Raw genomic sequence first — 15,942 nt, 5'->3', positions numbered from 1 at the left:
GTTGAGTCCTCTCCTGGGACAACTCCAAATTGTCCATCACCTGCCCCCAAATACGATGCAACCTATCCACCATGGTATCCACTCCAGGACAATCCGAAGACTCCACCTGACCAGATGAAAAACGAGGATGGAACCCTGAATTGCAAAAGAAAGGGGAGACCAAAGTGGCAGAACTGGCCCGATTATTAAGGGCAAACTCAGCCAACGGCAAAAAGGAGACCCAGTCATCCTGATCAGCAGACACGAAACACCTCAAATAAGTCTCCAAGGTCTGATTAGTACGTTCCGTCTGGCCATTTGTCTGGGGATGAAATGCAGACGAAAAAGACAAATCAATGCCCATCCTGGCACAAAACGCCCGCCAAAATCTGGACACAAACTGGGATCCCCTGTCGGAAACGATATTCTCCGGAATACCATGCAGCCGAACCACATTCTGAAAAAACAGGGGCACCAACTCAGATGAGGAAGGCAGCTTGGGCAAGGGCACCAAATGAACCATCTTAGAAAAGCGGTCACACACCACACTAGAAGTAGCCAGGGGGCATTCCTGCGTTGTCTCTAGATGCCGCGCGCCAGCCGGAGAACTAACTACCCCTGGTAGAAGAAAACACAGTCCTGGCTTGCCTCCAGAGAATGTCCCCACAGGAGATAGCAGCCCCCCACATATAATAACGGTGAGAGCAGATGAAAAGACACACGTAGTATGAAAGCAGATTTAGCACAGAGAGGCCCGCTAACTAAATAGCAGAAAGATACAACAGAGGACTTCGCGGTCAGCTGCAAAACCCTTCAAAACACCATCCTGAAATTACCTTAACTCATGTGACAACTCATGCCACTGGAGTGGTAATTTCAGCCCGACAAGAGCTTCCAGCTGCAGAGATTCACATAAGTGCAAACTGGACAAAACACACAAAAATAGACTTAAGGACTAAAGTGTCCAACTTAGCTGAGCAGAAAACTGGGAGCAGGAACATGCAACAGAATCACTCTGGATACATTGATGGCCAGCATTAGAATGACTGAGGAGCAAGGTTAAATAGGATACTCCCACATCCTGATAGGAACAGGTGAACTGAGAAGGCAAAGCTTGCAGGACACCAGTACCACAAGAGACCACCGGGGGAGCCCACGAACCGAATCACAACACGTCCCTTAGGGAACTTACTACCAGGAATCAGATTTATAGCACAATCACAATCCCTATGAGGAGGTAGGGCACTGGATTTGGGCTCATCAAATACATCCTGGTAGTCCGACAAAAACTCAGGGACTTCGGAAGGCGTAGAGGAAGCAATTGATACCAAAGGAGCATCGCCATGACTTCCCTGGCAACCCCAGCTTAACACAGACATTGCTTTCCAATCCAAGACTGGATTATGAGCCTGCAGCCATGGCAGACCCAACACGACAACATCATGTAAATTATGTAGCACAAGAAAACGAATCACCTCCTGATGTGCAGGAGTCATACACATAGTCACTTGAGTCCAGTATTGAGGTTTATTCTTAGCCAATGGCGTAGCATCAATTCCCTTCAGTGGAATAGGAAACTGCAAAGGCTCTAAGACAAAACCACAGCGCCTGGCAAATGATAAATCCATCAGATTCAGGGCGGCACCTGAATCTGCAAAAGCCATAACAGAGTAGGATGACAGAGAGCAAATCAAAGTAACAGACAAAATGAATTTAGGCTGTACAGTACCAATGGTGACAGATTTAGCAATCTTTTTTGTGCGCTTAGAACAATCTGAGATGACATGATCAGAATCACCACAGTAGAAGCACAACCCATTCTGACGTCTATGATTTTGCCGTTCAATTCTGGTCAGAATCCTGTCACATTGCATAGATTCAGGTTTCTGTTCAGAAAACACCACCAGATGGTGCGCAGGTTTGCGCTCCCGCAAACGCCGTTAATTTGAATGGCCAAAGCCATTGACTCATTCAGACTCGCAGGCGTGGGGAACCTCACCATAACATTCTTAAGGGCTTCGGAAAGACCTTTTCTGAAAATTGCTGCCAGCGCACACTCATTCCATTGAGTAAGCACTGACCATTTCCTGAATTTCTGACAATAAACCTCTGCTTCATCCTGACCCTGAGAGAGGGCCAGCAAAGCCTTTTCAGCCTGGTCCTCAAGATTAGGTTCCTCATAAAGCAATCCAAGCGCCAGAAAAAACGCATCCACACTCAGCAATGCAGGGTCTCCTGGCGCTAGGGAAAATGCCCAATCCTGAGGGTCACCACGTAACAAAGAAATAATAATTTTAACTTGCAGAGCAGGATTACCAGAGGAATGAGGTCTCAAAGAAAGGAATAACTTGCAATTATTCTTAAAATTCAAAAACCTAGATCTATCTCCAGAAAACAACTCAGGAATAGGTATTTTAGGCTCTGACATAGAGCTGGAAACAACATAATCCTGAATGCTTTGTACCCTTGCAGCAAGCTGATCCATATTAGAAGTCAAACTCTGAATATCCATGTCTGCAGCTGAATTGAGAGCCACCCAGAGATTAAGGGGAGGAGAGAAGCTAGACAAACTGCAGCAGAGAAAAATGCACTCAGGACTTCTCTTATCCCGCTTCTGCGATGAATTTAACACTTTGTGGCCTGCTGTACTGTTATGATCCCTTGTGGCTTAGGATCACAAATCTGACCAGCTAAGAAAACGAACATAGGACGAGCTCTGGGAATGTGGTAACTGGACTGACCGCAATCCTGATCCTAACCGCACACACTAAAGGTAGCCGGTGAACGTGCCTAGAAATCCTAGACGTCTCGACACAGCCTGAGAAACTAGCTACCCCTAGAGAGAAAGCAAAGACCTCACTTGCCTCAGAGAAATAACCCCAAAGATATAGAAAGCCCCCCACAAATAATAACGGTGAGTTAAGGGGAAAATACAAACGTAGAAATGAAACAGGTTTAGCAAAATGAGGCCCGCTAACACTAGATAGCAGAAGATAGCGAGGAAGCTGTGAGGTCAGTACAAAACCCTATACAAAAATATCCACGCAGAGAATGCAAGAACCCCCACACCAACTAACGATGTGAGGGGAGAAACTCTGCACCCCAGAGCTACCAGCAAGCGAGGAAATCACATATTAGCAAGCTGGACAGAACTCATCATATTCTAAGAAACATATTGAACATAGATGAGCGGAAAATGCACAAACAAAAACTTAGCTTCTCTTGGAGACTGGTAACAAATGAAGTCAGGAGAGATCAGAATAGCACTGAATACATCGACAGCAGGCAACAAATGAAAGTCCAGGTGAGTTAAATAGGAAACCTAACTAGCAGGTGACGAGGCAGCTGATCCCAGCCACAGACCCGCAGAATGACAAAAGAGCCACCAGAGGGAGCCCAAAGATATAACTCACACAGTACCACTCGTGACCACAAGAGGGAGCCCGAGAACAGAGTTCACAACAGGAGAGGTGTCAATAAGACACCTCTCCATTATTAATCCAATAGTACGAAAGGGTTAAAAATACACATACATATTAAGAATAAAGTATTTTAATGAAAGAATGAAACACACGGGTTTTAACTTCTTTACTGCACGCTCAATCCAAGCCCTCATTCTTCTGTAAAAAAAAAAATCCAAAATAAAAAAGCAACAATATCCCATACCTGTCCGCCGTACAGTGAAGTCCCATGCAGTAATCCATATCTGGGGGCATTTACATTTTACAATCGGGAGCGCTGCTAAGGTGTCCACTCCCAGCTGTAAACGACTGGGGAATGAATGAAATGCAGGGAACGGAGCTTCGGTGACCAGCGGTGACTTCACCGAAGCTGCGCCCCCTGGCGGCATGAACTCAAATGAACTCTTCAGCGTGGGAAAATCAGCTGGGAAAATCAGCTGGGAAAATCAGCATGGGAAAATCAGCTGTTTATTTTTTATTTTTTATAGGTGATCGATGGCTTCGGGGAATTAGGCGTGGTTGTAAGTATGGTGAAATTAAGAATATTAAAATACTTTTTTCTGGCTGTCTTTAACTCTTTCACTACTATAGGAATAGTAATGGACAGGTGTCTTAGTGGCATCTCTCCATTACTAACCGGGCTTAATGACACCTTACAATCAAAGGTGACATTAACCCCTTATTACCCCACATGTCACAACTCCAGGGTAGTGGGAAGAAAGAGGCTAAGTGCCGGAATTGGCACATCTTACAGATGCACCATTTCTGGGGCGGCTGTAGGCTGGTGTTTGTAGCCAAGGGGTCAATATCCATGGTCCCTTCCTAGGCTTTGAATATCAGCCTGCAGCTGTCTGTGGAGCGCCTGCCAGGTCCTAGGCGTACTCGGTACCAGGTCCAGTGGTCATTAAAGGGGAAGTCATGGTGGCAGCGATCCGGTCCTTGGCCCTGGACACCCAAGTAAAAGGGAAGGTCTTTAAAGGGGTTTGCAAAATAATAAATGTTCATTACGCCACCTGTGGTATTCGGTCAGAGGTGACCAATGCTGCTTTAAGGGGTCCTCTGGGGAGTGATGGCACTGCAGTAAAGATGGTATGGCTTCCCACAGGTGAAGCTGGGGTCCCAAGGCCAGCGGTGTGTTTATCAAAGATGGTGTGGTCCCAGAAAACTTAAGGTTGCAGTCTCTTTACCTGGTTTACTGATGGTAGACAGCCACAGTCCATGGTACCAGCAACAGGTGTTGGTGAGGTCTGGTCGGCCTGGAGGCAATGATGGATCCCTCTCTCAGGTGAGGTTAGTAAGCCTTCCTTCTCGCGCTTTGAGGAGAGTCCCTTGCTGCCTGTGGCTTCTGTCAAGGTCCTCTCTGTCCCTGTCCTAAGATAGTACCCGTATGGTAGGCAACACGAGCCTGTTTTCTCTATCATGACCCGGGCTCTATGTGTTGCTGTACCTTCAGGTGTAGATGTGGTCAGACAACCTGCAGTCTTCTGCACTCCGGTTCTACTGTGGGACATAAAGTACTACACAGCCTCAGGCTCCCGGTGACCGGTTCCTGTGCTTCAGCTTGGAGCAAGCCTAGTCACAGCTCTCCTCCAGATCCTGTGCTTCTCCCCTCTGGCACTTGCTATCAATGCAACCAGTCTGCTTCTCTTCTCTCTCTCCTGGAGCTGCAGATCCACACGTGGCTGCATGTTCCCAGCTCAGCTCTCACTCCTCTCTCCTCAACTGTCTGCCACCAACTACCTCCTAAGACTCACTAACTCCTCCTCCAAGTCAGAATATTTATATATGTATATCTAGCGAAGCTCCCCTGAATCCGGGTTCAGAGCTCCCCCTTCTGGCCTGGAATCAGAATATGTTGCATAGGTGTGTACCACCTGTTAAAGGGATCCTCCTTGCTTCCAGGCATGGCATCACTCTCCCCCAAAAGGAAAGTGACACCACTGTAACAACCGGTTTCCTGGGGTGTTACATCTGCATAGCCTTTTCTGGCTATTACTTATAGGGGGACCCCACATCATTTTTTGGGGGGTCCCCCTATTTTAATAGCCAGTAAAGGCTAAATATACAGCTGCGGGCTGATATTCATAGCCTGGGAAGATCCATGGGTATTAACCCCTTCCCAGGCTATAAACATCGGCCCTCAGTCGCTGGCTTTCCCTCTGTGGTGCAGAAAATTGTGCGGGAGTCCGCCCCAGTTTTTTTCATTTCTTTTTTAAATTAAACAGACATTGCGTTTAAGGCCGGGGTCACACTTGCGAGAAACTCGCATGAGTCTCTTACATCAATACCCGCCACTGCCGCCACTTGGGACCGGTGCGTGTGGCTGCATGGTGCATTTATACGGAGACTTGATAACACATAGGTGGATTATATTTATCATCATTAGGCATTTAGGACAACATTGGATCATTCAGAGATCCACAATGAACTTCTGGAGTGAGTTTGCTGCACTGAAAGTAAAGGGGCCAAATAATATTGCACATCCCACTTTTCAGTTTTTGAATTTCCACAAAAAAATGTAAAATAACCAAAAAATTTTGTTCAACTTTACAATTGTGTTCCACTTGTTGTTGATTCTTCACCAAAATTTACATTTGGTATCTTTATGTTTGAAGCAAGATATGTGGGAAAAGGTTGAAAAGTTCCAGGGGGCAGAATACTTTCGCAAGGCACTTTATCTATTATATATCTAATATCTATCTATATATCATCTATCTATCATCTATCTATCAATAGATCTGGGAACCGAAAAAAAAGGAAGGCAGCAAGTGCTTCAGAAAAGCTTTTGGAAGCCGAAATGTTGCACCATGCCACGTGGGCCCGATAAAGTCCACTTACCATATATACTCGAGTATAAGCTGAGATTTTCAGCCCAAATTTTTGGGCTGAAAGTGCCCCTCTCGGCTTATACTCGAGTCATGATCGGTGGTGGGGTCGGCGGGTGAGGACTGTCATATACTCACCTAGTCCCGGCGCTCCTGGCGCTCCCCCTGCCTGTCACACTGTCTTCTGTGCCGCAGCCTCTTCCCCTGAGCGGTCACGTGGGACCGCTCATTAGAGAAATGAATAGGCTGCTCCACCTCCCATAGGGGCGGAGCCGCATAATTCATTTCTCTAATCAGCGGTGCCGGTGACCGCTGACAGAGGAAGAGGCTGCGGCACCGAAGAACAGCTGTCCGGGGGAAGGAGCGGGACGCCGGGAGCAGGTAAGTATCGCATATTCACCTGTCCTCGTTCCACACGCCGGGCGTCGGGCCATCTTCCCGGCATCTCTCCGCTCTGACTGTTCAGGCAGAGGGCGCGATGACGCATATAGTGTTCGCGCCGCCCTCTGCCTGATCAGTCAGTGCAGAGAGACGCCGAGACGGGACGTGAGGAGCTGCAAGCAAAACAGGTGAGTATGTGTTTTTGTTTTTTTTTAATTGCAGCAGCAGCTATGGGGCAATAATGGACGGTGCAGAGCACTATATGGCACAGCTATGGGGCAATTATGAACGGTGCAGAGCACTATATGGCACAGCTATGGGGCAACGGTGCAGAGCACTATATGGCACAGCTATGGGGCAACGGTGCAGAGCACTGTATGGCACAGCTATGGGGCAACGGTGCAGAGCACTATATGGCACAGCTATGGGGCAATTATGAACGGTGCAGAGCACTATATGGCACAGCTATGGGGCAATGGTGCAGAGCACTATATGGCACAGCTATGGGGCAATGGTGCAGAGCACTATATGGCACAGCTATGGGGCAACGGTGCAGAGCACTATATGGCACAGCTATGGGGCAGTGGTGCAGAGCACTATATGGCACAGCTATGGGGCAACGGTGCAGAGCATTATATATATGGCACAGCTATGGGGCAACGGTGCAGAGCACTATATGGCACAGCTATGGGGCAACGGTGCAGAGCATTATATATATTGCACAGCTATGGGGCAACGGTGCAGAGCACTATATGGCACAGCTATGGGGCAACGGTGCAGAGCACTATATGGCACAGCTATGGGGCAATGGTGCAGAGCACTATATGGCACAGCTATGGGGCAATGGTGCAGAGAACTATATGGCACAGCTATGGGGCAATGGTGCAGAGCACTATATGGCACAGCTATGGGCCAACGGTGCAGAGCATTATATATATGGCACAGCTATGGGGCAACGGTGCAGAGCACTATATGGCACAGCTATGGGGCAACGGTGCAGAGCACTATATGGCAGAGCTATGGGGCAACGGTGCAGAGCACTATATGGCACAGCTATGGGGCAACGGTGCAGAGCACTATATGGCACAGCTATGGGGCAATGGTGCAGAGCACTATATGGCACAGCTATGGGGCAATGGTGCAGAGCACTATATGGCACAGCTATGGGGCAATGGTGCAGAGCACTATATGGAACAGCTATGGGGCAACGGTGCAGAGCATTATATATATGGCACAGCTATGGGGCAATGGTGCAGAGCACTATATGGCACAGCTATGGGGCAACGGTGCAGAGCACTATATGGCACAGCTATGGGGCAATGGTGCAGAGCACTATATGGCACAGCTATGGGGCAACGGTGCAGAGCACTATATGGCACAGCTATGGGGCAATGGTGCAGAGCACTATATGGCACAGCTATGGGGCAATGGTGCAGAGCACTATATGGCACAGCTATGGGGCAATGGTGCAGAGCACTATATGGCACAGCTATGGGGCAACGGTGCAGAGCACTATATGGCACAGCTATGGGGCAATGGTGCAAAGCACTATATGGCACAGCTATGGGGCAATAATGGTGCAGAGCACTATATGGCACAGCTATGGGGCAATAATGAACGGTGCAGAGCACTATATGGCACAGCTATGGGGCAACGGTGCAGAGCACTATATGGCACAGCTATGGGGCAACGGTGCAGAGCACTATATGGCACAGCTGTGGGGCAATGGTGCAGAGCACTATATGGCACAGCTATGGGGCAACGGTGCAGAGCACTATATGGCACAGCTATGGGGCAACGGTGCAGAGCACTATATGGCACAGCTGTGGGGCAATGGTGCAGAGCACTATATGGCACAGCTATGGGGCAATGGTGCAGAGCACTATATGGCACAGCTATGGGGCAACGGTGCAGAGCACTATATGGCACAGCTATGGGGCAATGGTGCAGAGCACTATATGGCACAGCTATGGGGCAACGGTGCAGAGCACTATATGGCACAGCTATGGGGCAACGGTGCAGAGCACTATATGGCACAGCTATGGGGCAACGGTACAGAGCATTATATATATGGCACAGCTATGGGGCAACGGTGCAGAGCATTATATATATGGCACAGCTATGGGGCAACGGTGCAGAGCATTGTATATATGGCACAGCTATGGGGCAACGGTGCAGAGCATTGTATATATGGCACAGCTTTATGTGGAGTATCTATGGGGCAATGGTGCAGAGCATTGTATATATGGTACAGCTTTATGTGGAGCATCTATGGGGCCATAATGAACGGTGCAGAGCATCATATGTGGCACAGCTTTATGTGGAGCATCTATGGGGCCATAATGAACGGTATGGAGTATCTATTTTTAATTTTGAAATTCACCGGTACCTGCTGCATTTTCCACCCTAGGCTTATACTCGAGTCAATAAGTTTTCCCAGTTTTTTGTGGCAAAATTAGGGGGGTCGGCTTATACTCGGGTCGGCTTATACTCGAGTATATACGGTATATTTTTGCTAAAACCTGGAGTGCTGCCGTCCTTTTTTTTGGTTCCTGTATATTTGGCAAGTATATGGATTAGTTGCTTGGAACCCTGTGCACCCATTTAATTGTATGTGTTGTTCCATTTTTTCTATCTATTTATAGATCTATCTGTCTATCTATCTCTGTGTGTGAACATTATTCTTCAATAGAGTATGTAAATGAAGAGGTTGGACAAGAAATGACATCCCAATTCTTTTTTTTTTTTGCTAAATAATAGATCTTTATTTAGCTTACAAAACGCACACAAATCCGCATGAAAAAAATGCATGAAAATCTGCATCAAAAACACATCAAAAGCACATCAAATCCACGTGGATTTTCACCTGCATTTTCTGCCAAGACATGCTGAATCTGCACAGAAAATTCCACAGGCAAATTTGCAACTTGTGCACATACCTAAAGCGTCCCTTCCCTTCCTTTCTTTTACTATCTACCAAAGATCCATAAATTAGGTCATTACCCCCCAAGGTAACAATCATATCTGGCATAGGGTCCCGTTCTTGTAATTTATCACATTTCCTTGATCTACACTTACAGAAATGAATGACAAGACAACACTACCTTCATATTTAAAGATTCCACCCAGTTCATTACGGAAGTGAAGTCCTTTAACGACATCATTAGAACAGTTCCAATCAGTTTTCTTACTGCAGATGTCTCAGTTCTATGTCATGGTGGCAACTTGGATGGCTCCTCAGCGCCCCCCCCCCCCCCCCCCACTCACCGTGCATTTTTTCCAAGCGGCAGGCCATTCCGCTAAAGTTTGTTTCTTCCTGCACTACCCTGCAGGAATGGTGTTTCCATCTGGCCATAGGGGGCATGGCCGGTCTCTCCAGGAATTTAACCCTGCTGTGTCCTGCAGAGATTTGGCTCCCCAGCCTATGTCATGCAAGCAGGTTCTATTTTATGCAGACCCCACAGACAACTCAGGATTCAGTGACCCCAAGATGACAGTACAAGTGCTGTAAGAGGAGATCTGCTCTCAGCGTGAGCGTCAGGACCAGGTCATGTGAGCTATCACAACCTAGCTGCAGGGTCTGTACACAGTCATGTCCAGCGAGTGCCCTTCTGAACAGTCAGCCTCTATGAAATCCACCTTGTGCTCCAGTTTCTGGTTGAGCTGCCAAGCTCCAGCTTCCACTTCCATCCCAGTTTGATGGAGAGTCATTACCTGAGAGAGTTCACCAGCAGGAGCTCATATGGTCCACACGCCCGCCCCAACGTACGCTTCGGAATAGCACCTTCTTCAGGGGGCATTGTTTAAACACTTAGCTTCAATAACAAGACTGTACCTCTACCTATGAGTCACCATCTTTCCCAGTAGCGCCCAGTGGTTCTTTGATGATAAGACACCTAGCTGAAAACTCCTCCTGAAACACGAAGTATGCATCTAGAAAATGGTCATTTTCTGATGATAGCTTCCCTTTAAACATGCCAATATCCCATAACATGATCTGTTTACACAAAGAAGACCTTTAATGTAAGAATTTCACATGTTTTCCTAGGTTAGTGATGGCGTTTGTGATGTGACCATGCTAGTTTCATTAATAATTAATAATTATAATTGTAATTTCTGGTGCCAAAAAACTTGCGTTTTCAAAAGTCAATAAAATATAACTATTTTTTTTTTCTTCAGGCCAGACCAACCTTTCTTCCTGGTTGGATACAATTCGAAACTACCCAGCTCCTTGGGCTGAACTTATAGCAGATAATATAATTTTGTCTGTACCCTCTGATGTGATCCGGTCTTTGGACGATCCTGAAACATTAATGTCTAAGTGGGACAGCCTGATGAAAGGAGTGTCTGAACTTGCTATGATTCCTGAAAAATTTCCACGTCCTGAGAGAATTGTTTCAGATGTTCAAATCTCAGCAGGTAACATTGTTCTAGGAAGCATTCAAATGAAATGTTGTAGCCTTGGTAAAGTTAGTTCATTATTATAGATATTACCATATTGGTGCACAACTTGGGGTGAGTAATGGTATTTTGCACTCCCAAAAATCAAGACTAGAGATGAGCGAACATCATTGGCTCCCTCCTTATGCGGCAAGCTATATCGCTTACCGAAGAAGTTGCATCGGGAACCCGGATACCAGTTATATAGGACGCCATGTGGTGGTTCATACTGTATATAAGAGGCTATGTGGTTTATCACACTGTACAGGCTATGTGGTTTAACACACTGTACATAGTAGGCTATGTGAGGGATCATACAGTATTTAGGGGACTATGTGAGGGCTCGTACTGTAATTAAGGGGCTATGTGATGGTTAATTCGTTATATAGGATGCTATGTGGCAGCTTATACTGTATATAGGAGGCTATGTTGAGGCTCATACTGTATATAGGATGCTATGTGGCAGCTCATACTATATATAGGAGGCCATGTGGGAGCTCATACCGTACATAGGAGGCTATGTGGGGGCTCATACTATGTATAGATAGACTGTGTGGACTCATGGTAAAGCAGCGGTATATAAAGTCAGCCATATGTGCCAAGGTCCCTACTGCCAACACTTCCCTGTCTCCACCATGATGATGACTCTCCATCTCCTCCTCCTCCCTCTCTTTTGCCTCAGCCCATCCACGTAGCACTTATACCGGTGTTTCCGTGTACATCTCTGAAATACATGATTCAAACAGAACCCCCGGTGAAAGATTCCCTATAATGAAACATGTGGAGTCACTGTGGATGCCGTAGGATCTGTGATCTGGGGGTGTCAGTCTTTTTAGACATGCATAAAAGCGTGGTCGACCACAGTTTTGTGCACTTCTGAAATGAAAGACACCACTGAACAGAGGCCAGACGGAGTCCAGAGTAAATATGATGCCTGATTATAGTGAATGGATCGATCAGGGGTTTAATATGTCACATCACTAGGACATTTAGATGGAAACTCCATAGTACCATAAGTGCTCAGCATAGAGCTCGGCCTAAATGTCATCCTAAATGTTATGTAAAATGTTCCCAATAAAAGCTTCAACTCAATCCATAAAAAAAGCAAGTCTCCACTCTGGTCCATCATCTGTTAAAGGAAATATGAAGGGTTTCATCGCTACTGGTAGTACAAAGGCTCTGGAAAAGCTAAATGGCTCCTCGCCCCCAAAAGAAATTCAGCAAATTCTGCACTCCCAAATCCAAATACTTCCCTCCCGAGCCCCAGTGTACATAAACCGTATTTAGCATGCACATGTTTGGCATTTTTGTAGTGATGAGAACCCACTTAATTTACAGGTGCATGTCTAAAGAAGTATGAGCTGGTCACTACAACTCATGGGTCACTATAACTCACGGGTCACTAAAACGGCAGTTTTCAATTTTCACTCAGCAGCATCCACTGCTGCTTGTTTCAGGAAAACACCCATGGAGTCAAAATTGTCAATACACCTGTAGATAAATTCCCAAGGGGTATAATTTCTAATATGGGGTCACTTGAGGGGGATGCTGCTTTTCTAGCACTCAGGGACTCTGTATATAGAGTCCGCAAATTATTCTTTGAAAATCTGCGCTCCAGGAGGCAAACAGCACTCCATTCATAGAATCACAGAATGGTAGAGTTGGAAGGGACCTCCTAGGTCATCTGGTCCAACCCCCTGCTCAAAGGAGGATTTGCTAAATCATCCCAGACAGATGTCTGTCCAGCCTCTGAAAACTTTTATGGAAGGAGAACTCACCACCTCTCGTGGTAGCCTGTTCCACTCATTGATCACCCTAACTGTCGAAAAGTTTTTTCTAATAGCCAATTTGTGTCTCCTCCCATTCAGTTTCATCCCATTGCTTCTAGTCTTTCCATGTGCAAATGAGAATAAAGATGATCCTTCTGCAATGTGACAGCCCTTGAGATATTTGTAGACAGCTATTAAGTCTCCTCTCAGTCTTCTTTTTTGCAAGCTAAACATTCCCAAATCCTGTAACCGTTCTTCATAGGACATGGTTTGAAGACCAGTCACCCTTCTGGTAGCTCTTCTCTGAACTTACTCAAGTTTGATGATGTCTTTTTTGAAATGTGGTGCCCAAAACTGGTCACAGTATTCCAGATGACGTCTGACCAAAGAGAAGTGGAGGGCAATAATGACTTTGCATGATCTAGACTGTATGCTTCTGTTAATACATACCAGAATTGTATCTGCCTTTTTTACTGCTGCTGCATCACACTGTAGACTCATGTTCAGTTTATGATCTATTAGTATACCCAAGTCTTTTTCACATGTGCTGTTGCATTAGCCCTATTCCTCCTATTCTGTATATGCTTTTTTCATTTTTATTGCCCAGATGTAGTAATTTGCATTTTTCCTTGTTAAAATCTATTCTGTTAGTTGCTGCCCACTGTCCAGTTTATTTATATCTTTTTGAATCCTCTCTCTCTCTCTTTTTTTTTTTTTAATTCTTTATTTATTAACAACCGGAGTCAAGTGTACTGGGATACAGTAGCATGAGTGTTGGTTATTAAAAACTTTTTTTTAACAGCATCCGTAGATAGGAGGGTCAGAGGTATCCCTTTATTCCTAGCAAACATAATAGATTGAATGATTTTGGCTGAGTTATCCTTCCCCTCCCTTCCCCTTACAAACCCGGCTTGATCAGCATGAATGAGCTTAGGTAAAATTACGCTTAATCTGTTTGCCAGAATTTTGGCCCATAATTTTGTGTCCGCGTTGAGTAAGGATATTGTTCTGTAGCTAGCACAGGAGGTAGGATCTTTACCCTCTTTCGGGATAACCGATATAAAGGCCTCCAAGGATTGTTTGGGTAAGGGTAGGCCTTCCAGGTATGAGTTAAATAATAATGTCAAATGGGGCAGCAAGTGTTTAAGAAATTTTTTATAGTAGATAATGGGCAGGTCATCTGGCCCTGGAGCTTTCCCATTGGGGATTGTTGTCAGCGTATCTAATATTTCTTTAGGGGAGATGGGCGCTATCAGTATCTGGCAATCTTCTAAAGATACCTTGGGAAGTTTTAGGGATGCCAAAAATCCGTTTAATATTTCAGGAGCCTCTGGGGGTTCACTCATGTTTATTGGCATGGGTAAATTATATAGGCCTTCATAGAAGGATCTAAACTCTTCAGCAATTTCGGTAGTTTCACGTTTAGAGGATTTATTGGCAGATATAATGTGGTTTATAAACCTCTTTTCGTTGCGTTTCTTAAGTAGTGAAGTCATGAGTTTACTGCCCTTATTATCATGGAGGTAAAACTTCTGTTTCCTTCTCATGTAAATTTTAGCTGATTGTATATTCAAGAGGTTTTTTTAAGTTTGATGAAGTTCTGTCAGGTCTGTTTGGAAGTTATTGCTTCGGGATTTTTTATGTATCTTCTCGAAAGCATTAATTTGGTGTATAATAGATAGCGTTTTCTTTGTTCTTTCTTTTTTAACAAAGGATCCCAGAGCTATAAGTTCACCTCTCATAACAGCCTTGTGAGCGTCCCAAATCATGGGAGGTGATGGGCCCGAGTGTAAGTTTTCCTGGAAAAAGTTCTCAAGAGTGTCTGCTAGTTTAGATATATGAAAGCTAGAATCCAGCAGAGTCTCATTTAAAGTCCAGGACTTCGCAGGCCTAGGTAACGATGGGATACTCATTTCCAGGAAAATAGGAGCATGGTCCGACAGAGACATGACATCTATTGTTGCCGATTTTATGAGCCGGAGGTATGGTGTTTGTTTTAGAAGGTAGTCGATTCTATGATAGGTATTATGTGGGGATGAATAAAAGGTGCAGTCTCTGGTGGTGGGATGTAGAGTCCTCCATGGATCTAATAGGTTTATTGATTGCAATGAAAGATGGAGCCTTCTAAGGGCTTTTTGAGAGATAGAAGATTTTCTAGATGAACTATCCAGAAACAGGTTAAGAGGAACATTAAAATGTCCACCCACCACCACTATGACTTCTGCAAACAGCTTCAAGATGTTTAAAGTTTTACATAGCCATCCGACCTGATTTGTGTTGGGAGCATATAGGTTGTGTTACGCCATCCTATACTTACCTTTCCGGCCGGCGCGCTCCCGACGCTCCTCCTCGCTATTCTGTCTCTGCTTTCCGGGGTGCTCGTCCCTTTGCCGGTCCGCACATGCGCAGACGGGCTTCTCGTACCGCCGGGGCTTCTGGGAGTTCGTGACCCGTTGGCTCTGCCCCCAATATGGTGGCGCCCATCGGGTATTTCACTCCTGCAGTTGCCCTGGTTAGACGCCTTTGCGTCTATCGTGTTTGTCGGCTCCTAGCCGGCATCCCTTTAGTTTCCTTGGCTCCCCCAGTGTTTACTCTGTTTAGGTCCTTGTCTCATTGTTTCCTTCCTTGCCAGTCCTGTGATCCTGTCTCTGTACCAGTCCAGTGTTCCTGCCTCCGTTCCAGTCCAGTGTTCCTGCCTCCGTACAAGTCCTCTGTTCCTGCCTCCGTTCCAGTCCAGTGTTCCTGCCTCCGTACCAGTCCTGTGTTCCTGTCTCCGTGCCAGCCCTGTGTTCCTGCCTCCGTGCCAGTCCTGTGTTTCTGACGTCTTGCCAGTTCCGTGTTCCAGCCGTCCTTGCCAGCCCTGTGTTTCTGACGTTGATGACATCCTGCTCTGGTCCGCAAGGGAGTCGATCCTAATCTTTGGCCTCCAGAGGCAGAAACTGCCTTTCAAACTCTGAAACAAGAATTTGCTTCTGCCTCGGTGCTTCATCGTCCGGATACCAATAGGCCTTTTATTCTTGAAGTGGATGCGTCTTCTATTGGAGCCGGAGTTGTGCTTCTACAGAGATCTAACTCTGGATGGTTAGT

At 46.0% G+C, this 15,942-nt stretch overlaps 1 protein-coding gene across 1 annotated transcript in view; it reads left to right on the top strand.

Moving 5' to 3' along the window:
- LOC143775758 (TRPM8 channel-associated factor homolog) overlaps positions 1–15,942 on the top strand; it is a 235,378-nt gene that overhangs the window by 144,792 nt on the left and 74,644 nt on the right. The window contains exon 6 of the mRNA XM_077264279.1: positions 10,826–11,065. Coding sequence (XP_077120394.1) covers positions 10,826–11,065 — 240 coding nt within the window. The remainder of the gene's footprint in view (positions 1–10,825; positions 11,066–15,942) is intronic.

The sequence above is a fragment of the Ranitomeya variabilis genome, chromosome 5 (genome assembly GCF_051348905.1).
Source record: "Ranitomeya variabilis isolate aRanVar5 chromosome 5, aRanVar5.hap1, whole genome shotgun sequence".
NCBI classification, from domain to species: Eukaryota; Metazoa; Chordata; class Amphibia; order Anura; family Dendrobatidae; genus Ranitomeya; species Ranitomeya variabilis.
Note: the sequence above shows the minus strand (reverse complement) of the source record. Positions and strands in the feature narration are given on the sequence as shown.